This window comes from Rana temporaria, chromosome 9, assembly GCF_905171775.1.
Source record: "Rana temporaria chromosome 9, aRanTem1.1, whole genome shotgun sequence".
In the NCBI taxonomy this organism is placed as follows: Eukaryota; Metazoa; Chordata; class Amphibia; order Anura; family Ranidae; genus Rana; species Rana temporaria.
The window spans coordinates 31656658-31684181 of NC_053497.1; the positions used below are offsets into that span (position 1 = coordinate 31656658).

General features: G+C 46.2%; 1 protein-coding gene across 2 annotated transcripts in view; it reads left to right on the plus strand.

The window, feature by feature from the left end:
• Positions 1-27524, plus strand: part of LOC120913256 (complement factor B-like) — an 81176-nt gene that overhangs the window by 11989 nt on the left and 41663 nt on the right. For both annotated transcript variants that reach the window (XM_040323081.1, XM_040323080.1), the window contains exons 3-9: positions 4030-4215; positions 12139-12312; positions 13438-13533; positions 15625-15758; positions 21635-21776; positions 22113-22241; positions 23283-23375. In XM_040323081.1, coding sequence (XP_040179015.1) covers positions 4030-4215; positions 12139-12312; positions 13438-13533; positions 15625-15758; positions 21635-21776; positions 22113-22241; positions 23283-23375 — 954 coding nt within the window. The remainder of the gene's footprint in view (positions 1-4029; positions 4216-12138; positions 12313-13437; positions 13534-15624; positions 15759-21634; positions 21777-22112; positions 22242-23282; positions 23376-27524) is intronic.

Sequence of the window (27524 nt, forward strand, 5' to 3'; positions counted from 1 at the left end):
GTGCTGTGTCATTACCTAACTCTCTCTTAGGCGGTGTCACTCATTGCCCTCTCCTGTGCTTTATACTTACCCAACTCCTCTTGGGTAGTGTCATTCCTTGCCCCCTCCTATGCAGTATCAGTGACTGTCTATTCTTGAGCTTTGTCATCTGTTGACCCCTCTTGTGCTTTGTCATTACCTGACTCCTCATGGGTGTTGTCTCTGTTCCCTTCTGTGCTGTATCAGTACCAGCCTCCTCCTGTGCCATTCCCTACCCCAAACCTTGTGCCTTAACTATGTCTTCCCCTTCCTATGTGCCACTCTCTCCTTTTGTGCTGTGCCACTAGGTAACCTATGCCATTTAAATGGCCTGACTCCCTGTCTGCCTTCTCCCCTGTTGCTTGCTGCTTTTATTTGCCTGCTTCCACCTGTTTTATAAGGAATGTGGAACAAAGAACAATGGTAACCTCCAAATTAGGAGGTCTGTTTACTGATAAAAGGTCAATCAACAAGCCAATCTTGTTCTTAGGGTTATAGAGGAACCTTTTCATTAGGGCTGATTCAGGGGATAAGAATGCTTGAACTATAGAGAATGATGATGTTGGTAAGATCTCAAAATTTCCATAGATAGGAGTACACAGATTATAGAACATTCTAAATTAAAGGCAGCTTTCAAGAGACTCTATGGCCCCGTACACACGACCGAGTTTCTCGGCAGAATTCAGCCAGAAACTCGATCGGAGCCGTATTCTGCCGAGAAACCCGGTCGTCTGTACACTTTCGGCCGAGGAAACCGACGAGGATCTCGTCGGGCCAAATAGAGAACATGTTCTCTATTTCCTCGTTAGTCAACGGGGAAACTTGGCTCGCCGAGATCCTCTGCGGCTTCACAAGGAACTCGAGGAGCAAAACGATGTGTTTTGCCGGTCGAGTTTCTCGGACGTGTGTACGGGGCCTATTATTTGCAAAAACACCCCATCTGTGAAGAAAAGGAAGACTTTATCTTGTCTCAGGGCCATCTTAATAGCATCATGGGCCCCTGGGCAAAGTAATGCTCTGGGGACCCTACACTGATGACAGTGCAGGCAAACAGACATCAAGTAGGTAGGAGGCATAATGCCTCCCCTGTGTATCTATCACTCTCAGTGCCATCATGGGGCCCCCAATTTCAGGGCAGCGTGGGCTCAAGATCCAGCTGCTTTGGGGAAAGTGCAGGGGCCCTCCATGCAGCTGAGGCCCCTGGGCAGTGCCCAGGTGAGCCCTGTCATTAAGACAACCCTGTCCTGTCCCACTATCCTTTCCTATGATCTTTACTCTTTTTGTGAGCAACAGCCACCTGAAGAATGTTAACATATGGAACCTCCATGAGTATTGGATGCCTGTATCCCTGACTGCACACTGTAGTTCCATCTGTCAACCCTTACATCACTAATGTAAGGCCCAGGAACCAGGTATTCCTGGAGGTGTGTTGGATGTAAAGAGGCCACAGCTCTGTGAAGATCTGAGAAACGGACATAAGCACAGCTATGTATAACAGGTCTTCTTCTGCAGGTGTTGGGTTTTTCATTTTTTTAAAGAAGGAAACAGAGTGGCTTTAAAAGATGGTGGGATTGCTTTAGCATGTAGGCAGGTGCCGTCTATATTCTCCACTGTAGGTGGCGCTCGTTCACAGTGGCAGTGCAGATGGCAAAAGAAGTTAAAACAAGCTGTGTTCCTCTATGATTTCTTCACTCGGGCAGTGATCTGGTTGAATGCACATACCTCATGTGACCCTGGAGGCTATCTTAAGTCAATCAAGAGTCTATTTAAAGTGTAAGTTCACTTTTACAGAAAATCGCACCCGGTCGCTACTGACCTGGAGTTAGGCGATCACCCGTTCTGACACATTATATAGACGCTTTACCGGTCTAGGGTTTTGAAATCCCTACGGCTTTCTCTCCTCTTCTCCAGTGCTGACAGGACAACTATGTGGGTTCTGATTGTTCGGCATCACCCATGTGACAGCCAATTAGAATGCCTCCTATACGTACCTTTACGAGGTACGTATAGGATATTAAGCTGAGGGGATTTCTAATCCCCAGACCGTTAAATCGGCTAGCCAATGTGTTAGAACGGGTGATCACCGGACTCCAGGTCAGCGAGACTGGGGAGGGTTGGGGGGGGGGGGGGGGAGGGGAGTGGGACCAGTGTAAGTGCACCATACAGATTTTTCTCTAAAGGAGAAGGAAACTACCCTTTAAGATTCTGACCCCTGGGTTGCTTTATGTGAGTGGACAGGTTCCCCATTTGACAAGGACAGTGGCAGCGCAAGGTTCCGGTGGAGTGAGGTGAGCAGGGACTACGTTTACCTCTTCAGGAAGCTTCCCATTTGGGTTAGGCCACACTTCGCTCCTCGTGGCAGATGCTGTCAGCATCCCTGAGTCTTCTGTCCGCTGTCAATTTGCTGCATAGTTGTAAGTGGCACCAGAAGGGTGAGCTTCCTGCTGGGCCCGTTTATGTTGTTGACCTACTGTTTCAATACAACATTCTTTGCCAATCAGGACTCTGAGTGTTTACCACACCCCACTGCACCTACCCAAAAAGCAGTTATTTTGGCACACCAATATCAAGATTGGGCCAGATTCTCTAAAGAATTACGCCGGTGTATCTACAGATACACTGGCGTAATTCGAAAATCCTGCCGGCATATCATTGTTTTGTATTCTCAAAACAAGATACGCCAGAATTAGGCTAGGATCCGACTGGTGTAAGTCACTTACACTGTCAGATCCTAAATACAATACTACGCTGGCCGCTAGGTGGCTTTTACGTCGATTTCAGCGTCGCATATGCAAATGAGCCGAATACGCTGATTCCCGAACGTTTTTGTGCCGCCTCGTCGTCGTTTACGTTGTTTCCGTAAGTGTAAACTTACCCCTGCTATATGAGGGGTAAGTTTACGAAGGTCTGTCGTATGCCATGTTAAGTATGGCGTCGGGACAGCGTCGTCTTTTTCCATCGTTTACGTCGTTTTATTAAGTCGTTCGCGAATAGGGCTTTACGTTAATGACGCTCACGTCGGCTTCAATGCCGTTTTCCATCATGAGCTGGAGCTCCCTTTGAATTACGCGGCCTAACACCGGGCCATTTACAGTACGCCCCCGCAAACTACGGAGCAAGTGCTTTGAGAATACGGCACTTGCTCCAGTAAGTTGCGGCGGCATGGTGTAAATGGCTTATGCTACGCCGCCGCGGATTCTACGAGAATCTGGCCCATTATCTTTAAAGAGAATTTTCTACAATCCAAGTATTCCCATTCAGAAAGTTTCTCTTTAGTTTGAGTATTCCTATCAACTTAAAGATTGAAACCCTGATGAAGGGGGTCCCTCTAATCCCCAAAATGCTTTAACTTGACCCTTTGTTAATAAACTGATTTTCTTACCGTTGTCCTATATTTTCCATATAAGGCCTGAAATGTTGCCCAATGGCTTTTTGGTCTGACAGATACCTCACCAAAAGCCTTGCAGTTCGAAATGTGGAAGGCCATACAGAAGGAGACCTAGCATTTGGGATATGGAACCAAGAATCTTTCTCCTGTTCTGTTTCACTGCTTGCTTTCTTCTCTGCTGTCACTACTCGTCTCTGTTTCACGGCTTGCCTTCTTCTCTGCTGTCACTACTCGTCTCTGTTTCACTGCTTGCCTTCTTCTCTGCTGTCACTACTCGTCTCTGTTTCACTGCTTGCCTTCTTCTCTGCTATCACTACTCGTCTCTGTTTCACTGCTTGCCTTCTTCTCTGCTGTCACTACTCGTCTCTGTTTCACTGCTTGCCTTCTTCTCTGCTGTCACTACTCGTCTCTGTTTCACTGCTTTCCTTCTTCTCTGCTGTCACTACTCGTCTCTGTTTCACTGCTTGCCTTCTTCTCTGCTGTCACTACTCGTCTCTGTTTCACTGCTTGCTTTCTTCTCTGCTGTCACTACTCGTCTTTGCGCAGTTTCTTTACACTATCACTTTCCACTTGTGCCTTTGAATACAGTTCACATGTGATTCTATATTACTGATCTTTTATAGCTGTTGAATGTCCCAAGCCAGTCATGTTTGAAGGTGGAGAGATTGCACCGCGTAAAGCAAAGTATTTTGTGGACGATGTCCTGTATTTCGAGTGCTGGGGTGGATTCACAATGTTCGGACCTGAAAACCGCACCTGTCAGGAGAATGGAAAATGGAGCGGAGAAACAACAATATGTGATGACCAAGGTGAGAATTTCAGATTGAGGAGGGTTTTCTTTATTGGAAAATGAGGGAACGTTCATTGTGAGAAGGTTACAATTTTTTTTACAGGTATATCAAATGTGAAAATTATGTAAAGTTATGAAAAGTATGTAGAATTATGAAATAATATTTTGGAATAGCCCTACATCTCAGCCTGTAAAACTGATAATCAGCGTGTGCTCTCTGGTTGGAGCAACATTCTCTTTCTAAGCCTGCTCTAGCTCAAAGTTGCAAAGGAGTGTGCTTGTAAAATTGTCTTTGTAGTTGGCCGATTCTGGTCCTCATCCCTTCTCCAGTCCTGCTAGAGCACAATCCCACCTGCTGAGGCTGACCATTCTGCCATCTTGTACCCTGCTCCTCACCATAGACCAGGGGTGCCCAACCTTTTGAAGAGCGGGGGCCGCTTAAGCATCTTGGTAACTGGTCGCGGGCCACAATAAACGGAGTTGGTGGATGGTAGCCCACTCTATAGAGCCCACTGAACTCTTTTTTTTTTTGCGGATTGGAGGTAGGCATTTGGAAACGGACACAAGACCATTTACATCTGCCACCCCTTAGAGGTGAAAGGAGGGTCCGATTTGGGTCGGACTGAGTGTGTGAAAGGGGTCTAAGGCTGCTTTCACACTGATGCACTGTTGTTTACCCCTGTGGCTTTAGCTGCACTTTGCCATAGTCTTCTATTATATCCTGTAGGTGTGGTGCACTTTTAAAAAGCACACCAAACTCGCAGGTAATAGAAGTCTATGGCTTGGTGCAGGTAACCCACAGGTGCACTTCAGAACCACTGCAGAACACATATGCCCATATATACACTGTGATTTTAGTAATAAAAACGTACCTTTAATAACAGTATTCTATTCTATTCCATCCCAGAGCAGGAGGTCGCGGGCCACATCAGAGAGCTCCGCGGGCCACTGGTTGGTCACCCCTGCCATAGACCTTTATATCCAAAAGAAGAAATATCCACACGATATTTAGCTGCATTGCAATTGTTCAGGGAATGGAAAGACAGTCACATCCCAGGGACATACATTCTGGAGTCACTTGACATACACAGTCAATCACATAATGTGGAGAGTCCGCATTAATTACACATAATTGCTCCAGAGCTTAAAGCGGGAGTTCAACCAATTGCTTTTTTTTATTTTTTTTTCCCTTAGCTTCCTGCTCGTTTTGTCTAGGGGAATCGGCTATTTGTATTAAAATATGATCCGTACTTACCCGTTTTCGAGATGCATCTTCTTCCGTCGCTTCCGGGTATGGGTCTTCGGAAACGGGCGTTCCTTCTTGATTGACAGTCTTCCGAGAGGCTTCCGACGGTCGCATCCATCGCGTCACTAGTAGCCGAAAGAAGCCGAACGTTGGTGCGGCTCTATACTGCGCCTGCGCACCGACGTTCGGCTTCTTTCGGAAAATCGTGACGCGATGGATGCGACCGTCGGAAGCCTCTCGGAAGACTGTCAATCAAGAAGGAACGCCCATTCCCGCAGCCCATACCCGGAAGCGACGGAAGAAGATGCATCTCGAAAACGGGTAAGTACGGATCATATTTTAATACAAATAGCCGATTCCCCTAGACAAAACGAGCATGAAGCTAAGGGGAAAATGTGTAAGGTATGGGTGAACCTCCGCTTTAATAAATGAGCAGAAAATCTGCTGACTTCCATCATCCATGTGCAGGCAAAAATGCATTTTTTTAATTTTCCTTGGTCATGATTGGGTACTCTTTGCAAAGTGAAGCCTTACCTCATTTACTAAGCTCTGGAGCAAAGTGCACAGTCTATTTGCCTTTAGTAAATCAACCCCTGAGTGTTCATTGCTACCGCACAATGCTGCACCTCCCCACACGTGAATTTCCAGCATGGCCTACAAGGCCTTTTGTAATCTGCCGTAGCCCCCACCTCCTTAAGGAACAGAATGTTTCCAGCCAGCTACTCCTGCATACAGGTCCACTCCACCCGCCCTCTAGCCCTGTCCGGGGCCCACGTTTGTAGGTTACATTCTCACATTTGTGCGATGTATGGCTCCCATGCCCCAAGAGACTCTATGGGGGTTATTTACGAAAGGCAAATGCACTTTGCACTACAAGTGCAAAGTGCATAAAAGAAAGGGATGGGGACCAAGGACAGGGTACAGTGGCTAAAACTGGTCCTCCAGCACGTTCCTAAAAATTAGCTATCCTGTCTATCTGAGGCTACACTCAACCTTTTCGCAAGTGCAAAGTGCACTTGAAATTGCACTTGGAAGTGCAGTCACTGTAAATCTCAGGGGTAGATCTGAAATGAGGGGAAGCTCTGCTGATTTTATCATCCAATCATGTGCAAGCTAAAATGCTGTTTTTTATTTTTCTTGTATGTCCCCCTTGTAGTGCAAAGTGGATTTGCCTTTTGTAAATAACCCCCTATGTCCCTCCCCTTCTAGCTTATATACCCCTGACATCACTTGTGGGAGGGCTCTACCTTCTGTGCCAGACACTATTCCGATACTAAGCCACCCAGTGGCAAATCAGTTAACTGCACCTGCCTACATGCAAAGTACAAAATCATGGGATAAGGGGCTGCAGTTCCATCTAGAAATGGATTCTGAATCTGGAACGACACAAAGGGTCAATTGACACCAGATAGGTTGGCACATTTTCTTTCAACGTATGCCAGTACAAGGACTGTATAAAATAAGGTACGTGAATGGGAGCAGTACACACTGGTGCATTTACCTGATATACACTGGTTTGAAATAGAAAAAGGAATAAAAGGAAAACAAACCGTACTCTTTTCAATGCAACACATGGTAACGTATGTCAGCGCAGCGCAATGCACATCAAAGAGCAGGAAACATAGTTTGGCTCTTCTGCTGTGCCCTTTCCATGCTCCAGGAAGGGAGAAGTAAAGCACATGTAAAAATACAACATGCCAACGTACATCAATGCACATGTCTTTACCTGTACTCAATGTACACTTTTGCCCCATACACACGAGCGGAATTTCCACCAGCAAAAGTCTGATGTGAGCTTTTCATCGGAAATTCCGCTCGTGTGTATGCTCCATCAGACTTTTGCTGTCAGAATTTCCGCCAACAAAAGTTTGAAAGCAGGTTCTCAATTTTTCAGCCGGAGAACCCGTTCGTCTGCATGGAATTCCGAACGGTCTGTGGCACAGACTTTATCCTGCAAATGCTGGAGTGATAATCCCGCTGCCAGGTCAGTGAAAGAGGCCTGTCCGGGTTCGCTATTCCCACTCAAGCAGGAGTGGCGCAGAGAAGTCCTACACGTGGGAGCAGGACTGTTTCCCTATTGCTATGCCTGAATTTGCTATTCTCCTTTCTTCCTTCAACTCTACTTTCCTCACCACAAGTTTATTGTTTTTACCCGGCTGGGTAATAAAGAGCACAGCAAAGAGCACCTGTTGCGGATGTAGCGCTGCCCCCGGAGGAGCCGCTGTTTGATTCAGGATCGGCTTTCTAAGTTACCTTCTTGACTTGGTCTAGGGGAGACTTCTGTGAGTGTGAATAAGGAGCAAGGGGCAGATCCACAGAGAGAGTACGCCGGCGTATCTACTGATACGCCGGCGTACTTTCAAATTACCCGCGTTGTATCGTTGTTTTGAATCCTCAAACCAAGATACGACGGCTTCTGGGTTAGATCCGACAGGTGTACGTCTTCGTACGCCTTCGGATCTAAGATGCAATTCTTCGGCGTCCGCTGGGTGGCGTTCACGTCGTTTTCCGCGTCGGGTATGCAAATTAGCTATTTCCGACGATCCACGAACGTACGAGCGGCCGTCGCATTTTTTTACAGCGTCTCTAGTCGACTTTTTCCGGCGTATAGTTAAAGCTGGTATTTCGTCGCATATAGTTAAACCTGCTATGTTAAGTATGGCCGTCGTTCCCGCGTTTAATTTGAATTTTTTTTTTTGTTTGCGTAAGTCGTCCGTGAATCGGGATGGACGTAATTCACGTCTATGTTAAAAAAAATGACGTCCTTGCGACGTCATTTAGCGCAATGCACGGCGGGAAATTTAGGGACGGCGCATTCGCAGTTCATTCGGCGCGGGGGCGCGCTTCATTTAAATGAAACACGCCCCCTAATCACCGATTTGAATTCAGCGCCGTTACGCCGCTTGAGATACACTACGCTGCCGTAACTTATGGCGCGAAATCTTCCTGGATTCGAAATAAAGCCAGGTAAGGTACGGCGGCGTAGCGTATCTCATATACGATGCGCCGGGGCAGATCTTTGTGGATCTGCCCCCAAGTGTCCAGACACAAATTCAGTTTTCAAAGTTTTATTCCAAGGCCTAAACTGGCCAACATCAATAGGACACACGACAGGAAAAAGGCTGATGAGTGTAGAGGAACTTTAGTATCAGGCCCTTAGATGTTAGGAGAGAGCAAGCCTGCTCTCAGCAATGATGCAGATCAATTCGTCGCCACCCAATCAGGGTGGGTAAAGTGCCCCCGGACAGGCAGTTATCTCAGGCCTGGCAACCGGAGCGCCACTTGCAAAAAAAAATCACTGGGAGGATACAGTAGGGTGACCAGACATCCCCAGTTTCAGGGGATAGTCCCCTGATTGAGGACACTGTCCCCGGACCAAGTCTGTTCCTGGTTTTGTCCCCAGATTGGATTTAATAGGGGGCAGGGGCAATTTCAAAGACAATCAGTGCAGAATTAAAAAAAAAAAATTTGAATTACACACCCCCGCTCCGCTGTGCCTACTAGCGTAGGGGGGTTGTATTTTTCCCATTATCTGTGCCCCTTTCTGATGATTATGTGCTGGTCGGAGCAGAGGGAATATTTCTTCAGTTTCGGGCGCATGCCCATTCAGCTCCGCTCGCATGTTCTTCTGTCTTGGCTCAAATCCTGGCCAGCCACCTGCCTATCTCCCTGCCTTCCCTGGTGGAGTGATCTTTCTCCGCTCCCCATCCAGTATAAGCCCAGGCCCAAAGAGTAAGACTTGAGAGGCTATGAGGTGGGTGGCGACGGGCAGAGAGTCGCTGATTGTTGCCATTACTAGTAAAGAAAAAATATCTCCCCGGATTTCATTTTAAAAATCTGGTCACCTTAGGATACAGGCCTCTGCCACAGGCCTGCCTCAGGGTCTCTGCCACAGGCTGGACAATTTAGGATTTAGGAAAGTCAGTTTGAGTAGATCCTCCCAGTTAGTTCAATCAATGTCACCCACCGACAGCTTAAGCATACCTGTCATACGGTTCGGCGACTGGATCCCCGGTGGTTCGTCTAGGCCTCCCGGACAACCTCTGGTTCCAGGTTCTCCCGAGCCAATTCCCACCGCACAGCTCCTAGCTTGGGATCCTTTCAGCAACAGTTTGGGACCCAGCAAGCCGCTGGGGTCCCTCTCTAATTAAGGTGCATGATGCATGACCTTGGCATGGCATGACGCGGTGGCGGGGCCCATGGATGCGCGTACCCTGAAGGTGGGTACCGCACCTGGAACTCAGGCCCCGCAAGAACAACCCGCCAAAAGCGGCCGCCACAGATATATCCCCCCTCCCAGCATGCCCAACGAGGGAAAAACCCCCCTCATAACCCCGGCTCCGTAATTGCCTGATGGGAGCCTCGGGTGGGGCATCAGGTGGAGGAGCATCCCCTGGTCTCTCCCTGGCTGGCTGCCTGCCCTCCAAAGCCACGGCTATGCGGGTGAGTACCGCATTGGTCTCCGCCTGCAACAGCCGCATCTGCCTCCCCTCCGCCTCAATGGCAGCTGTATTGCCCTGTACGGCCACTGCCAGGGACTTTACTTCTGCCACAAGGTTTGCCGTTGTGGCCTGCAGCTCCGCAAGGCAGGAGACCATCGCTGCACTGTTGCCACTGACATCCAGGAGAGCGTCATTTATGGGGCCCGAGGAGGCCAGGCTGTCTGCCACATGACGCATCTCTACGGCAACAGCACCCATATAGTGGGTTTGGCGGTCCTGTTCCCTCGCTAAATGTTCCGGGAGGAACTCAGGAATCCCCCTTGTCTTCCTGGTAGCCTTCCTGGGGCCAGGAGAGGCTTGGGGCCTTCTATAGGGGGAGGCCCTTGAGGGACTGGATCTGAAGGGGGAGGCCCTTGAGGGGCTTGACGAGATGGGGGAGGCCCATTAGGGGCTTGACGAGATGGGGGTGGATGTGTGAGAGGGACCCGGCCACAAGGGAAGATTGCTCCAAATAGAGGCACACCTCCTGATCCATGTGGACCAATTCCTCCTCAACCACCTCTTGAGTTGAGGTCTGGGCACTCCCCTCCACCAATGACTCTTGGCTTCCCAGGGGGTCAGGCGCAGGATGTTCCGGGGATGATGGCGTGGGACAGCCACCGGCAGCAGATGGCCCTGCTCCCTCCTGCACATCTGTGGATGACACAAAACATTCACATGTTGGTGGACCCACACACTTGTCACATGTTCCCTTCCACCCCCTCACATGCTACACACCAGATAGGAGAAAAAACACACTTACCTGTCCTCAAGGGCTGTTCAAAGGGGTCATAGCCCTCCACTCCCTCCACCTGCTCCCTCTGAAGACACCGGGCAACCACCTGCTTCTCAGGAGTCAGCCTAATAGCAGTGGCTGGTCCACCTCCAGTGCCACTGGCATGCTTGCTCATTGTGGCCACCTTATCTTTGACCACACGACGCAGGTCATTGATTTTCTTTAAAATGTCTTTGGGGGTCCTTACCTCATTCCCAAGGGCATTGACCTGTGTGGCGATCTTCAGCAGAATCTCATCCCTCTTGGCCTTACTGGTTGTGCCAGTCTCTGCCCCATGGAGGCGAGCATCGTACCTCTCCATGGCCGAGATCACAATGGCCTTCTCCTCTGGGGAGAAGTTCTTCTTCCTCCTCTCCTTCCTAGACGCTGGAGCAGGCATGGCACAAAACAAAAGTACTTACACCACAGACAAACAAACGGGTGTACTTTTGCACTCCCGGCGCATGTCTGGGCGTATTTATGCCCTGGGCATAGGCGGTGGGCCGGCGTATCTCAGGGGTTACGCCGGGCGTAGTTGTGAGCATGCGCAGAGGGGAGCGGGACATACGTCCACGTCACGGCGCATGCGCCGTTCGTTCGGCCCTTCATTTGCATGGGGTCACGCTTCATTTAAATGGATCATGCCCACTTCCTTCCTACTTTGAATTACGCCGGCTTACGCCAACGAATTTACGTTACGCCGGCGCAAGGTTGGGAGCATTTGCTCTGAGAATACGGTGCTTGCCTCTCTAAGTTACGTCGGCGTAGCGCATATGAGATGCGCTACGCCGGCATAAAGATGCGCCGATCTACGTGAATCTGGGCTATATATATACATATATATATATTATTGTTTTAGCAGACACCCTAGGGAATAGAATGGTGTTTTTTGCAACTTTTTATGTTACACGGTATTTGCACAGCAATTTTTCAAACACGTTTTTTTTTTTTTTGGAAAGAAACTGTTTCATGAATAAAAAAACAAAACAAAAAAACACTAAAGTTAACCCATTTTTTTTTTATATAATGTGAAAGATGATGTTATGCAGAGTAAATAGATACCTAATATGTCATGCCATAAAATTGCGCACAGTTGTGGAATGGCACCAAATTTCAATACTTAAAAATCTCCATAGGCGACACTGTAAAACTTTTACAGGTTACTTGTTTATAGTTATAGAGGATGTCTAGTGCTCTAACGATTGTGGCATATGTAACCTGTGTGTATCTGACTCTGACACTAGCCAGTGCCTCACCAGCCACTGACCTCACTGCACGTCCCTGGTAAGTTGCAATATATAAAATGTTTGTTCTTGGGCTTAGGTACACTGGATACATACACTCTAACGTTTTCTACTATTAATGGATTTTCAAACTGTTCTGTTATGGTCATGTTAATAGTATTCTATATAATTTACAGTACCCCTATGTTCTCTTCAGATGGCCATTGCCCCAGCCCAGGAATCCCCATTGGTGCCAGTAAAGTTGGTACTTCCTATAGAATTGAAGGCAAAGTGAGCTATGATTGTCAGAACGGACTCAGGATGTTTGGATCGAAGACGAGGGAATGTAAAGAGAACAAGAGGTGGTCAGGATCGGAACCATCCTGCAGAAGTAAGCTAACTAAGACAAAATAATACTATTGAATGATATAACACCCATGGTCCTTTCTATAAAATAGTTCTCAGGGGCTCCAGCAGTGAGATCTCCTTACTAGAGGTCCTGTCTTTCTCTTCCCCACCATGATGAAATGTAGAAAATATGATTGAGTGTTCTGTACGTCTGGGATGTTTTTATTGCTCTCTGTTTCCCCATTGTGGAGATTCAACTCACTGCCTGTGTGGTCATCACACGGAAAATCAGGGGAAAACCTCCTGCCGTGGGCACAGAAAGTTGAAAGTGAGCCTTTGTCAACCGGGGCGGACTGCACCCAGTGCGTCCAGGCGCATCCAGCCTCGGCATGCGCCCAGCCCCGCTGGCGACTGCTCTTGCCAGGGGGGGGGGGCTGTCACTGCACCTTTCTCACCCATCTATTAATAGGAGCCAGACTATCCATTGGCAGACTTTGGAAAACAAATCCCCACTTTGGATTCTGTAAAACAAATCTTCCCAGTCCCAACTCACCTCTCTAGCCTTGCTCTTTCATTTAGTCTCCGGGTCCTGGGTGCAGGATCAAGAAGCCAGTTTTTGCTTGTTTTTCCTTGTGATCAAGCCACAATGTGGTGAAATGCGTTAAGAAGGAGATTTTTTCTTTGGATGGAGACACTATGGTTGTATACAGTATCTGTTATAGATGATCCAATAAAGTATTTCAGAGGGGCGTAGACTGGGGCGCAGTTCCTAAAAATGTATTCTCATCTAGCTCAATCACATATAATGATACACAACCCTGATCTCACATGTACTTATTTTGTAATAAGTAGTTCCCCACATTACCAATAAGGTCCTTCTAATAAGGTCCCACTCCAATCCCTACCCCACCTAATCTACCCTTCCCCTTCCTCCCTTCCCTACTCTACCATACCCCTTGTGTTCTCCAAACACAACATCTCACATCAATCAATTAAATGTAACTATGGAGAACTTAGGACCATAATTTAAATAATGAATCGGTCATATAAAGCTAATTTTCTATCTTGTACCATAACACACTGTAGTGCTGAACTTGTATATATTGAAACAATGTGGATGTCACACAATGTATCTCATATACTACTCTATAAACCACTTTGTCCACAGCTGCTTACACATATGATAGCCCGGAAGAAGTGGCAGAGGTATTTGGATCATCCTTGGCTGAAACCATTGAATCATCAGACCCGGACAGAGTCGAAGGTTGGAAAATACATAGTATATAGTCAGTCTTACAGAATAGAACAGCCTTTCTCAACCTTTTTGCCCCAGAGGAACCCTTGAGATAATTTTCACCCCTGGTAGGATTAGTCCATTGGTTGTCATTGGGAAAATGCCCCTACGTTGGATGTGGTACATGATAAGGATTCCGGACTTATGGGGGTAACAAGAATGACTCCCTAGAAGCAATTTCACTTGTGCTGTCAGTGGCATTCGACCTGGAACTTTGCAGGCACCATCAGATGCAGGTCAGTTAGCCATAGCCAACCCTTGAGGAACCCTATTTGAGGGGGGCTGGTACAGATTTAATTTTTTTTTTTTAGTGATTGTGGTAACAGAATAACGAAGGCCCTTTCGTGTTTCATGATGACTGTGGCCCTGTGCACAAAGCCATTGCCATACAGATATGGTTTTCCGAGCTTGGTGTCCTGGAACTTGCATGGCCTGCACAAAGCCCTGACCTCAACCCCCATAAACACCTTTGGGATGAATTAAAACACCATTTGTGAGACAAATCTTCCCATCCAACATGGTTTTGGAATGGCTTATACTCGTATGGTTCTGATGGCCAGATGTCCATATACTTTTGGCCATACAGTGTAGCTTTGCAGGGGAGGCAGGGCCATTTGGTTGGTTTCACAGAGATAGAAATGGGTTTAGGGTCTTAAATTTATGGGACTTTTGGCTAGGGTTTCCAGTGTACAACTTTAATTGCACGAGTACGGGGGGGGGGGGGGGGGGTTATAGAGCAGCACACTTCCTGGCTGTTCTCAAATTAATTTCCAGGACTATATGCAATATTATGTGAGGCAGTCTGAATTTGCAGTCACCCATAGCTGCCCATAAACTAATAGAATTTAATTTAAAATTATTTGCTTTAAAAACAAATTTTCATTTGATTTTCTAAACATTAATAGGGTCAAATCAACATTAGTTTTCAACCGCAGTGAGGAGAAGGATAGCAAAATGTTTTTGAATGACCAAATTTCTAACAATGACTGTGGTTTTCGATTGGAAAAGTCCATTGGTTCCAAAATCAAATGTTAAATTTGAAATTCCTATGAACAACATTTTGTCAAGTCATCAAATGTGCTGAGAATTTTCCTTCAAATTATCATACGAATGTTCAAACACAAATCTACTAGTGTATGGCCAGCTTTAGTCTGGCTAGGAACAGCTTGATAATAAGCAAATGATGCTGTAACTGGTTAGGAAAGTCTGGTGGATGTCCTATATGTACTGTAATTCCACCTTGCAAAATATATGGTATTTATCCTAATGCCGCGTACACACGATCGCAATATCCGACAAGAAAACCGTGTTTTGTTTTTTTTTCGACTGAATTTTAGCTCAAACTTGTGTTGCATAAACAGGGTCACACCAAATTCCGACCATCGAGAACGCGTTGACGTACAACACCACGACGAGCTGAGAAAAATTAAGTTCAATGCTTTCCGAGCATGCGTCGACTTGATTCCGAGCATGCGTAGGATTTTTTCTCCGTCGGAATTGTATACAGATGAATGAAATTTCCGACAAGAACTTTTCCCATCATAAAATTTGAGAACCAGCTATCAAATTTTTCTTGGCAGAAATTCCGACAGAAAAATTCCATTGGACCCTACACACGGTCGGAATTTCCGACCAAAAGCTCACTTCGGACTTTTCTTGTCGGAATTTCTGATCATGTGTACGTGGCATAAGGGCTCTTTCACACTGGTAGCTGGGGAGTGTTAAATACAGGCAGCCGAGCCATACCACCTCTTCCTCCCAGCTGCCCACCAGTATTTTAAAATTATACCCTGACAGGGTTGCACACATGGCGTGGCCATGGCAGTTTTAACTCAGGCTGCAGAGTTTGACAGTCTGAACCACCCGTCAAATTTGCCCATTGAGATCAATGGGGCAGCACTATAACTGCGATCCAATGCTTGGATTGCAGTTGAAGAGTGATCCTGCAATGTAAAATTTCCATTCAGCAATAAAAAAAAAAAAAGTACAAAAAACAAAAGCACGTGGCACCTACTGAATGTATATTTCCAATGATGTAATTTTTGTCTGTATTTTTTACAGATAAAAGCGACCGTAAACTGCAAGTAAAAACAGGTGGCCTCATGAATATCTTCCTTATCATTGATGCGTCAAAAAGTGTTGGAGTGAAGAATTTCAATACTGCAAAGAACATTGCGACAACATTCATAGAGAAGGTACAGAGCATTATGTTTAGCTGGCAGGAAATGTGACATAGAGGGGGTAAACAGAGAATAAATAACTCATCACCAATGAATAATTCCCCAGTTAGGCCCCTTTCACATGAGCTTTCCGATCAGGTCCGCCTGTCAAGTTTTCAGGCAGACCTGTTCGGACCCTTCATTCAACCCTATGGAGCGGTGGGTAGCATGTCCGCTAACACCCCCTGCTATACGATCCGATTCTGTCTGCCAAATCCAGATGGATGGGGGTCCTATTTTCCTATTTTGGTGGATCGGTTTGGATGAAAACGGACAGGTGGTCCCCCCATAGAGGAGAGCGGGACTCTTATAGGTCTATCTCTGCACAGTGAGCGGAGACAGACCTGTCATCTGCCTGCAAAGTGGGGGGTAAAATGGATCGATCCCCCTCTGAGCAAGCAGAGTCCATCAAACGGAAAAGCCTGTGTGAAAAGAGCCTTAGCATCAACTTTGTGTGCACAAATATGTAGGCCTTGTTCACATGGCTAGATCACATCCATGTCCCATGCAGGATCATGTGCTACTGGCACGGGGATGCACAGATGTTGTGTGCATCCCTGTGCCGGCAGTCTCATAGCTGTCTATTGGGACACAGTGGCTGCATGAACATGCTCCCAATGTGGCATCTGTATGGGTGAAAGACCCTGAATGCACCCAGGGTGAGTTCAGGGACACATCCTCACCCAAATGGATATCATGCACAGGGCAAGGATGTAATTGCCCTGTGTGAAGGAGAATTATTACAACTGTTTTTATCAGTAAGTGCTTTAGAGGCAGTAAAGCTCATTTGTTAGAAGTTGGAACTGTGTTACCATACTTCCCAAATTTTGAACTTGTGAAAGAGGAACACCCTGGGACACAGAAGACATACGGCGTGTGCATTATGCCACAATGGAAATGAGAATGACTGACTACATTGCACTGAACAATGGGAATGTCTTAAAGGGACATGGTTAAAAAAATTGTAAGCCTACCGATAGTACATAGTTGGTGGTTCATGTAAGCAAAAAACACCCCTTAATTACTGTGGTGTGGGTAACACATAACCTAAAGGATTAATAAAACAAAATAAAGACAGAAATCGAACACTGGTTCAGCTCTCACCCCCCCCCCCCCAAAAAAAAAGGGGCTTAGGGGAGGGAGAGAATGAGCAGTAGGACACATTTTATGTGTATCAGTAAATATATCAAACACATATAAAACAATTCTCAATACTGCAAAAAATATAAGAAAATATATAGAAAAAATGTGGTCAATAAGGTTTGGCTCGCAATCTCTGCTCTAATTATCCTGGTCAGGCCAGTCAAGTTCCTCCATCCAAAACTTGCTCATCCAATGCCTTATGGACCTTGCTTTGTGCATTGGTGCTCAGTCATGTTGGAACATCCCCAAACTGTTCCTACAAAGTTGGGAACATGAAATTGTCCAAAACGTCTTGGAATACTGACGCCTTAAGAGTTCCCTTCACTGGAACTTAGGAGCCAACCCAACCCATGAAAAAGAACCCCACGCCATAATCCCCCTCCAGAAAATGATTTGGACCAGTGAACAAAGCAAGGTCCATAAAGACATGGATGAGCGAGTTTGGGGTGGAGGAACTTGACTGGCCTGCACCGAGTTCCGCCCTCAACCCTATAAAACACCTTTTGGATGAATTAAAGCAAAAACTGCAAAAACGGCAAGCCAGGCCTTCTCTCCAACATCAGGGTCAAAAATTCCCATAGACACCCTCCTAAACCTTGTGGACGGCCTTCCCAGAAGAGTTGAAGTTGTTTTAGCTGCAAAGTGTGGACCAACTCAATATTGAACCCTATGGACTAAGACTGGGATGCCATTAAAGTTCATGTGCGTGTAAAGGCAGGCGTCTCAATACTTTTGGTAACATAGGGCCAGATTCTCATACATTTACGTTGCTCCTGGGCAACAACGTAAATTCTCAGCGTCGACCTCGCGTATGTTCGGGAATCTCGCGTAATTACCTAATTTGCATAGACGACGGGGAAAACGACGATGCGACACCTAGCGGCGGGAAAAAAAATTGCTTTTAAGATCTGACAGCGTAAGAGCCTTACGCCTGTCAGATCTAATGGGTATCTATGCGTAACTGATTCTAAAAATCAGTCGCATAGATACCCGGGGCCAGATGAGGAGTTGCCTGTCAGATCTAATGGGTATCTATGCGTAACTGATTGTAAAAATCAGTCGCATAGATACCCGGGGCCAGATGAGGAGTTACGACGGCGCAAATGGTGTTGCGCCGTCGTAACGCCTTTGAGAATCTGGGCCATAGTGTATGTTGGTGTCTCTAGGATGAAATCTTTTCAGCCACAATGTGGAAAGAACGTGCTGGCATAGTGGGCTCCAAGTACCAACCTTTTAGGAAAGGGAGACTGTCTGTGAAGGCCCTCATTGATATAGTATTGCTGGTAGTAGTTAGTCAAGTAGTTAGTCATATTCAACTGGACTTGTTCTATAATGTTGAAGATGTCTCACTTCTCATCCAAGCAGTTTTCTCAGTTGAGCGTCAGAAACATTCCCAAGTATTTTGTAGCCAACTTAATGGACACGACCTTAATCCAATGACCACAGAATGTTGATTGTCCAAAATACCTGTAAGGGAAACAATTAGATATTACACTTGCCTTTCCCCTGGCACCTAGGTGAGGATTACTTAATCATCCTTCTGGTGGAATTCAGGGGGATGTTGAGTAGCCCAAAACTCACTGAGAAGAAGATCCTACACTGTGCTGCAGCATCCTCACACACAATTTGGAGTACTCTGCATTCTCCAGGATCTTGTTGGCAGGAAGATAAAATTATCCCTGTACTACAGAAGCTAGGGTCATAGTAAGCATATCATCTACATGTTTTCCCCCCTACAGATGTATTAAGTCTATGTACCAAGGGGGAGAAGGGGGCACACTTAAAAGCAGACCTTGGCTTGGAGATGCACAAACCCCATTGTGTACTTAAAAGTGGGGTATGACTGTACAATGTATTTTTTGCAAACACTCTTTATTTTAAGAATGTTACATAGAGATACCAATACTGGAAGAATGTATACAGAGTTCAACATAAGCAATTTCAAAGGCAATATAACAAAATAGACAAAAACAGAAAGCCATCCTGTCTATAGAATGTATAAATGATCAGGGTCAAAGCCTAACTAGCAAGCTAAAGAGCGTACACGTCAGATCTGCATTTTAACCAAAATACTAACATATTGACACATTTTCAACATATCATTATACAGTGAAGACCAAATCGTCAAAAGATTTAAAAAAAAAAAATCAGTAAGGAGAGGAATGGGGACGGGGGGAGGATGAAGGGAAGGGGGAGAAGGATTGGAGGAGTGAAAAGGGAAAATCTCACTCCCTCAAATTCATGATCGATGCATATTCTTTTGAACAGGTAAAGAGAGTACAATAGAATCGCGTATGGCTGAATCTTCCGCCCGGCCTAAAGCCAGGCTATAATGCTTTGCATTGAGCGAAATTTGGCAATTTTATTAAACCAAATGGGGAACGATGGGGAGATATCCTGTTTTCAGAGTAACGGCATGCAGGCCTAGGCATCATTCAACAGGTGGATCAACAGAGAATTTATATAGCGTTTCCTAGAGAGGTGTAGTAGGTACCTGGCTGGGGCATAGAGAAATTTGACACCTTTCAGATTGTCATAGCCACACCAGTTGAAAATCTAAGGCTTATTATGCCGCGTACACACGATCATTTTTCAGGTTGTAAAAAATGATGGGCCAAATCCACAGAAAAGCTGCCTAACTTAACTTTTCAGAGTTAAGTTACACGGCCGCAATTCTCCGAATTTAGGTAGCGATCCTCAAAGCACTTACCCGGAAAGTTGCGGCAGTGCAACTTAACTCCGTGCATCCTAAGGCGTTCCTAATTAAAATGGGCAATTCCCATTTAAATTAGGCGCGCTCCCGCGCCGGACGTACTGCGCATGCGTGTGACGTCATTTTTCCCGACGTGCAGCGCGCGAACGTAATTTACGCCGGGCTTTGTGGATTGCGACGGGACAATAAAGTTGCGACGGGTGAAAAAAAAAAATACGCGCTGGGAAAAAAAATTCAAATTAAAAAAAAAATCGCGGCGATCGAAAAAAAGGTCTGGTTTTACATGGTGTACTAACTTTACACATTGTAAAACCAGCCCTAATTTTTCGCAAGCAAATCGTAACTTACGCAGAAAACACAAAGCTTAAAAGCTTTGTGGATCTGCTTAAGTACTCATTTGCATACGCTAGGCGGCATTTCGACTCGAAATGCCCCCAGCGGCGGATGCGGTACTGCATCTTAAGATCTGACAGTGTAAGTGTCTTACAGATGTCAGATCTTGGGCCAGATTCACAAAGAGATACGACGGTGTATCTACAGATACACCATCGTATCTCTGATTTTTACTGGTCCTATCTATGCACCTGATTCATAGAATCAGATACGCATAGATAGGGCTAGATCCGACAGTGTTACACTGTGTTACACTGTCGGATCTTTTTTTAAATTTAAAAATGGCGCCGGGGGCGTTCCCGCTGATTTACGATAAATAATATGTAAATCAGCGAGATACGCAAATTCACGAACGTACGCGGACCCGTCGCAGTGTTCTTACGTCGTTTCCGTAGCGCGGTACCCGTCGTATACTTACCCTTTCTAAAAGCAGGGGTAAGTATTGTTAAGTATGGCCGTCGTTCCCGCGTCGAATTTGAAATTTCCTACGTCGTTTGCGTACGCCGATTCACGAACACGCGCGTCGCAAGTCCCGCTCACGTCGCAACCACTGACGTCCTATTGACGTCAGTGGGAGCAATGCACGCCGGGAAATTCCCCGGACGGCGCATGCGTATTTAAATCGGCGCGGGAGCGCGCCTGATTTAAATAGTACACTCCCCCAGCCGCGGAATTAGAATTCCGCCGGGGGAGTTAGGATCCGCCGTCGCAAGTTTGGAGGTAAGTGTGTTGTGAATTTGACACTTTCCTCACAAACTTGCGAGGGCGGATCTTAAAACACATAGGTTACACGGATCTAAAGATCCGCTAACCTTTGTGAATCTGGCCCCTTCTGCCTAACTTTGGAAAAATCCTTTTGAGGATCGTTTCCAAAGTTAGGCACAGAGATACGCAGGCTGAACAGCAGTTCCGCCTGCGTATCTCTTTTGTGGATTTGGCCCGATGTTTTTTTTTTAAGTCATTAAAAACGATCGTGTGTGGGCTTCAGAGCATTTTTCGGGTTCTGAAAAACGGGCAAAAAATAATTCGAACATGCTCTATTTTTTCACAACGTTTTTAACAATGTCGTTTTTCGGGTTGTAAAAAATGGTCGTGTGTGGGCTTTAACTACGTGAAAAATCCACGCATGCTCAGAAGCAAATTAATGGGATGGGAGCGCTCGTTCTGGTTAAACTAGCGTTCGTAATGGAGTAAGCACATTCATCACGCTGTAACAGACAGAAAAGCGCGAATCGTCTTTTACTAACACAAAATCAGCTAAAGCAGCCCAAAGGGTGACGTCATCCGAATGGAACTTCCCCTTTATAGTGCCGTCGTACGTGTTGTACGTCACTGCGCTTTGCTAGAGCATTTTTTTTCACGATCGTGTGTAGGCAAGGCTGTTTTAATGATCAAGTTGAAAAAAAAACGTTTTTTTCTAGAGCCTGAAAAACATTGTTTTTTACAAACTGAAAAATGATCGTGTGTACGCGGCATTACACTTTGCCTATCCTCTTTGTGCTCTACTTTGTTGTTATTAATAGGAATTTGATAACTATATGATCTGACAATCTTTGACTTGACACTATATCTTATATTCATGCATATATATGTTTGTTTGAAGGTTTCCAGCTTTGACTTTACACCTCGGTATTCAGTCCTCACCTATGCTTCACACATAAAAAGAATTGTGACTCTCTCAGAGTCTGAGATCAATACAGAAGCCGAAACCGTTATAGATGCAATTAAAAGATTTAAATATTCAGGTAAAGTATTAGCTGGATTATTCAATTACCAATCCACAAAATAATGATATTTTATACTGTATGTGGAGCCGGGTGACTGAGTGAGCTCTTTAATCTATTTAGGCATGTTACCAAAATTCTTACTATGTTGTTCTTGCTGAAACTGTATGTTTATCTCTGGTTGAAGAATCTCCAGTTGTCTCATGCTGGGGTTTGTACTTCTATTACAGCTGGTAGGGAGGCATAAATTGCCTCCTCCCATAGCTGGAAGACCAACATGTGCCCATGTGCTAGGTACACTATATCACTTTGTCAATGTTCACGGTTTTTTTTTTTTTCCCATTTATACTCCCACAGAACATGATGATAAACAAGGAACTAATACACGGGGTGCCCTTCAAGAAGTCTATAATCAACTGTCTCTGGATCAACTGAGAAACGACAAATTTCTTGAACATTCTAATATTATTATACTTATGACTGATGGTAAGTATTAAGTGTCTGATCCAGCTCTTGAAAATGTCATCAAGTTCATGTCCTGCTTTTGGCAACCTTAGTTCATTGATTACTACTGACAACCATAGTTAGTCTATAGTCTACTCCTGGCATCCTTAGTCAGTCCATGGTCTATTCATGACAACCTTAGTCAGTCCACGGTCTACTCATGACAACCTTAGTCAGTCCATGGTCTACTCATGACAACCTTAGTCAGTCCATGGTCTACTCCTGGTAACCTTAGGCCCCGTACACACGGTCGGTTTGGTCCGATGAGAATGAACCGAAGTTCATTTTCTTCGGACCAAACCGACCATGTGTATAGGCTATCGGTCTGGTTTCCTTCGGTCCAAAATTTATAAACATGCTTCAAAACCGAACCGATGGACCGCTGCCCCATCGGACCAAACCGATGGTTAGTACAGAAAAGCATCGGTTCAAAACCCGCGCATGCTCAGAATCAAGTCGACGCATGCTTGGAAACATTGAACTTTGTTTTATTCAGCACGTCGTGTGTTTGACGTCAGCGCGTTCTGACCCGATCGGATTTTGGACTGATGGTGTGTACACATATCAGGCCGTACGGCCACTTCAGAAGTGAACAGATGAAAACGGTCCGACGGGCCAGTCACATCGGTTTGGTCCGACCGTGTGTACGGGGCCTTAGTCAGTCCATGGCCTATTTCTAAGAACCTTTTACACTTGATAACCTCCTTTATTCTACAGCTTACCACTGATCACCTCCTCCATTTACCTATTCTCCATTATTTAACGTTTTGCTCCTTATAACCATCCTTTATGTCTTATACCTTAGATGCTCTGCCCTTTAATTAGCTACTCCTTTCAATAGGAGTTAGTCCATGTCCTAATAATTAAAGTCAGGCTTTGTCCTACTCTATATACCGTAATCACAATTAGTCCATATCTTGCTTATGACAGTACCAGTTTGGCCAGCAAGCCTTCATCTCCATAACAGTACTACCAGTGCCTCTGCTTCCACAAAAGAATAACAATTTTTCCTTAACCCCTCAGGAAAACATAATATGGGTGGAGACCCGTCTGTGGAAGTAAACAAGATCAGAGAGTTTCTGGATATCAGGAAGGACCAACGTGAAGATAAACTGGGTAGGTGGCATCATATCTGTAATGGAATCAGTCAAGCACCACTCAGGCTTTTAATGAGATCCTGTAAATTAAATACACGTAGACGGTTGGGCCTAAAGGGCTGTTAACGTGCCATCTAACTTTACAGGTTCATTAGATTGCTATCTCTTTTGAGGACACAATGGGCCAAATTCTCAAAAGAGATACGTAGGCGGAACTGCTGTTCAGCCTGCGTATCTCTGTGCCTAACTTTGGAAACGATCCTCAAAAGGATTTTTCCAAAGTTAGGCAGAAGATCTGACATGTGTAAGACACTTACACTGTCAGATCTTAGGATGCAGTACCGCATCCGCCGCTGGGGGCATTTCTCATTGAAATGCCGCTTTGCGTATGCAAATGAGGACTTAAGCAGATCCACAAAGCTTTTAAGCATTGTGGTTTCTGCGTAAGTTCCGATTTGCTTGCGCAAAATTAGGGCTGCTTTTACAATGTGGAAAGTTAGTAACACCATGTAAAAGCACATTCAAGCGACGGCATTTGGTATGCATTCCTGAGGGAGAACTCCACGGCAATTTGTAAAATCAAAACCGGCATGGGTTCCCCCCCAGGAGCATACCAGGCCCTTAGGTCTGGTATGGGTTGTAAGGAGACCCCCCCTACGCCGGAAATTCGACGTAGGGGGTCCCCCTACAATCCATACCAGACCCGTATCCAAAGCACGCTACCCGGCCGGCCAGGAATGGGAGTGGGGACGAGCGAGCGCCCCCCCCCCTCCTGAGCCGTACCAGGCCGCATGCCCTCAACATGGGGGGGTTGGGTGCTCTGGGGCAGGGGGGCACACTGCGGGGCCCCCCACCCCAGAGCACCCTGTCCCCATGTTGATGAGGACAGGACCTCTTCCCGACAACCCTGGTCGTTGGTTGTCGGGGTCTGCGGGCGGGGGCTTATCGGAATCTGGGAGTCCCCTCAAATAAGGGGGCCCCCAGATACCGGCCCCCCACCCTAAGTGAATGGATATGGGGTACATCGTACCCCTACCCATTCACCTGGAGGCAAAGTGATAGTTATTAAACACACGACACAAGGGTTTTTAAAATCATTTATTAGTCTGCTCCGGAGGCCCCCCCTGTCTTCTTTAGCTCTAATACCAGGGGGGGCTTCTTCTTCCGCTCTCCGGGGGTCTTCTCCGCTCTCCGGGGGGGCTTCTTCTTCCGCTCTCCGGGGGGGTCTTCTCCGCTCTCTGGGGGTCTTCTTCTATCTTCGCCGCTCTCCGCTGTTGACTCGGCGCACCCCGGTTCTTCTCCAGCTGTCCGGTGCCTTCTCCTTCAGCGCTGGCTGCCTGCTATCTTCGTGTGTTAGCTCAATTACTAGCAGGCAGCCAGCGCGGTCTTCTGTGACGTCATCTTCCTCTCTTCTCTTCTCCTCCCTTCTTCCGATGTTGACCCGACGCCTCTTCTCGCTGCAATGATGGAAGCGTGCCTTGCATCCCATTTATATAGGCCTCACCGTCCCATCATGCTCCGGTAGGTACCCACGTGGTGGGTGCCTACCCACGTGGGTACCTACCGGAGCATAATGGAACGGTGAGGCCTATATAAATGGGATGCAAGGCGCGCTTCAATCATTGCAGCGAGAAGAGGCGTCGGGTCAACATCGGAAGAAGGGAGGAGAAGAGAAGAGAAGAAGATGACGTCACAGAAGATCAAAGACAGATCAAACACAGATCAAAGGAACAGCTGAAGACCCTTTGATGTGTTAATCTTATCTAAGACTAGGTGTGTGAGATGGCCTGGTACTTCCTTACATACATAAGGAAGTATGTATTGATGGTAATTAGACTTGGGGAATTATTCATTCAGAGATCCACTCCCTCCAGTGTGAGACAAATATTTGAGACACTCAAGCTGGCATTTAGCTAGTCTTGTCACTCTATGATGAATATAGCACAGGTCTAGGAAAAGATGGGATTCTGAAATACTCTGTTGGATTTGTATCGTCTGTGGACTTTGGACTTTGTATGTTATTGGAAGTTAATTAAATTTGCATTCTCTGGAGAACCTGTGTTGCTGCGAAACAACTTAATTTATAGTCATCGTACTAACATCTAATATATCAATTATCTAACCAGAGTACTATACATCTATATCACTACAGGAATATTTCACTTTTATTGTTTCACTTTAAGCATTATTAAAATCACTGCTCCCGAAAAAATGTCCGCTTTTAAAACTTTTTTTTGCATTGATACATGTCCACTGGGGCAGGACGCGGGTCCTAAAACACTTTTTATGACAATAACTTGCATATTAACCTTTAAAATTAGCACTTTTGATTTCTCCCATAGACTTTTAAAATGCGACTTTTCGAATTTGCCACGAACACCCCAAAGTGTTCGCTATTCATGTTTGACCCGAACATAAAGCTCATCCCCAGTGCAGAGACTGAATTTTTTACATACACGCACCTGTATTGCAAGACAAGCCTGTCGTTTGTTCCATTTTGTTTAGATTTTTTTGCTGAATGAAGCCACTTTTGTTTTACTGGACTGTCTGAGCCAGTTGTTCACCCCTCTGATCAAACGTTTCATGCATCTCATTCAAATCGCAGCCCCCTTACAATCTGCAGTGGGTGCCAGTGCTATCTTAACGACACCCCAAACAAAGGTTTGCCTACACCAGATCGCATTCACAAAATGACCATGAAAACTGGTTGCAGTGCGGTTCCAAAATTGGTGCATGCATGACTTTTTGGTGCAATTTCAGCCCATTCAAAAAGAATGGGCCTTGATTGCACTGCAATCAACACAGTAAGCCTGGTTTCACACTATCATTTTTATGTAAATCGCATCCCTGTGCAATTCACATGCGATTATGTGTGGTGTGATTTGAGCCCATTTTGAATGGGCTGAATTGCACCATATCACACCAAAGAAGTGCAGGCACCTTTTTTTGAAAACCAACCATGCAATCTGGTTCAGACAAACACTGCATTCAAAACCTTCTTTTGGCTAGTTGTTAACTTTGAATTGACACCTGCAGCAGATCAAAAACACACTGTGATTGCAATGCGGTGCGTGAAACGCACAGGGATCGCAGCGTTTCCTGTACCACATATGTATGAACCAGGGGTAAAACATGGCCAAGGCATGTCACTGAAGGAAGCAGAAAGTCCAGCCTGGCTCTGAAATTGGCAGACATGTTGTGGTGTCAACTGCTGAATCAGTAAGCCGGTGAGGACCACAACAAACTTGCCAGTGCCAAGCTGGACTGTCAGTAACACAAGCAATAGAAAACTCAGCTTGGCCTCAGTCAACTGTCAGTAACACAAGCAATGCAAAATTTAGCCAAGCCAGCCTCAATCACATACTTTGCCAGTTGCCACACAGAATCACAGACAGTCTCCCACAGACTCACGATTACCTAGTATGAATGCCAGCAGCAGCACAGCAGTCAGAGCCATGGTAAGTCTGAGGACACTCTCTGAGACTCTCTAAAACTAGGCCAGAAGAGAAAGAGGGACATACCTAAACAGGACAGCAGCAGTTCATGTGGGGGGCCGGTGGCTACACAGAACTTTACAAGAACTCTGTGCTCCAGGGCCCAGGTAAAGCTCCTCTCCCAAGCCCAAGTTGGGAGTGGCACTGCAAGCCAATGGGAATACATGGTTTGCAGTGTGCAGAACTACACGCACTGCTAGCTCCCACTGTGCTGCCTGGTGATAGATCTGTCAGCCTTCCGCCCCAGCCCAATAGACCGGCCTGGCAGTGTACCACAACAAGCATGAGGGTATGCCTAATGATCTATTACACTTGCTGCAGCAGCATTATTGCACTCTGTGTGCCAATGACTGCAGTGCTGCCTGTCTATGGTGCCATGTGCGGCTGCAGAGCAGGGACATCATGCATTTCATTTTGGCCCGGGGGGGGGGGGGGGTTGAACACCCCTGACCCCCCTTATCTACGCCCCTACCCTACACTAGGTTTTAGACCTCATTCACAAGGGCGTACTAAAATGTATACTCATGTGAGGGCTGTGTTTACCTGCAAGGGGATGCACAGATGTTCCATACATTCCCGTGTGGGCACTCCCATTCATGTCAACTGGGACATAGTCAGGGGCGTAGCTATAGGAGTGGCGACAGCGACTCGGCCCCTTGCTGCAGGGAGCCCGT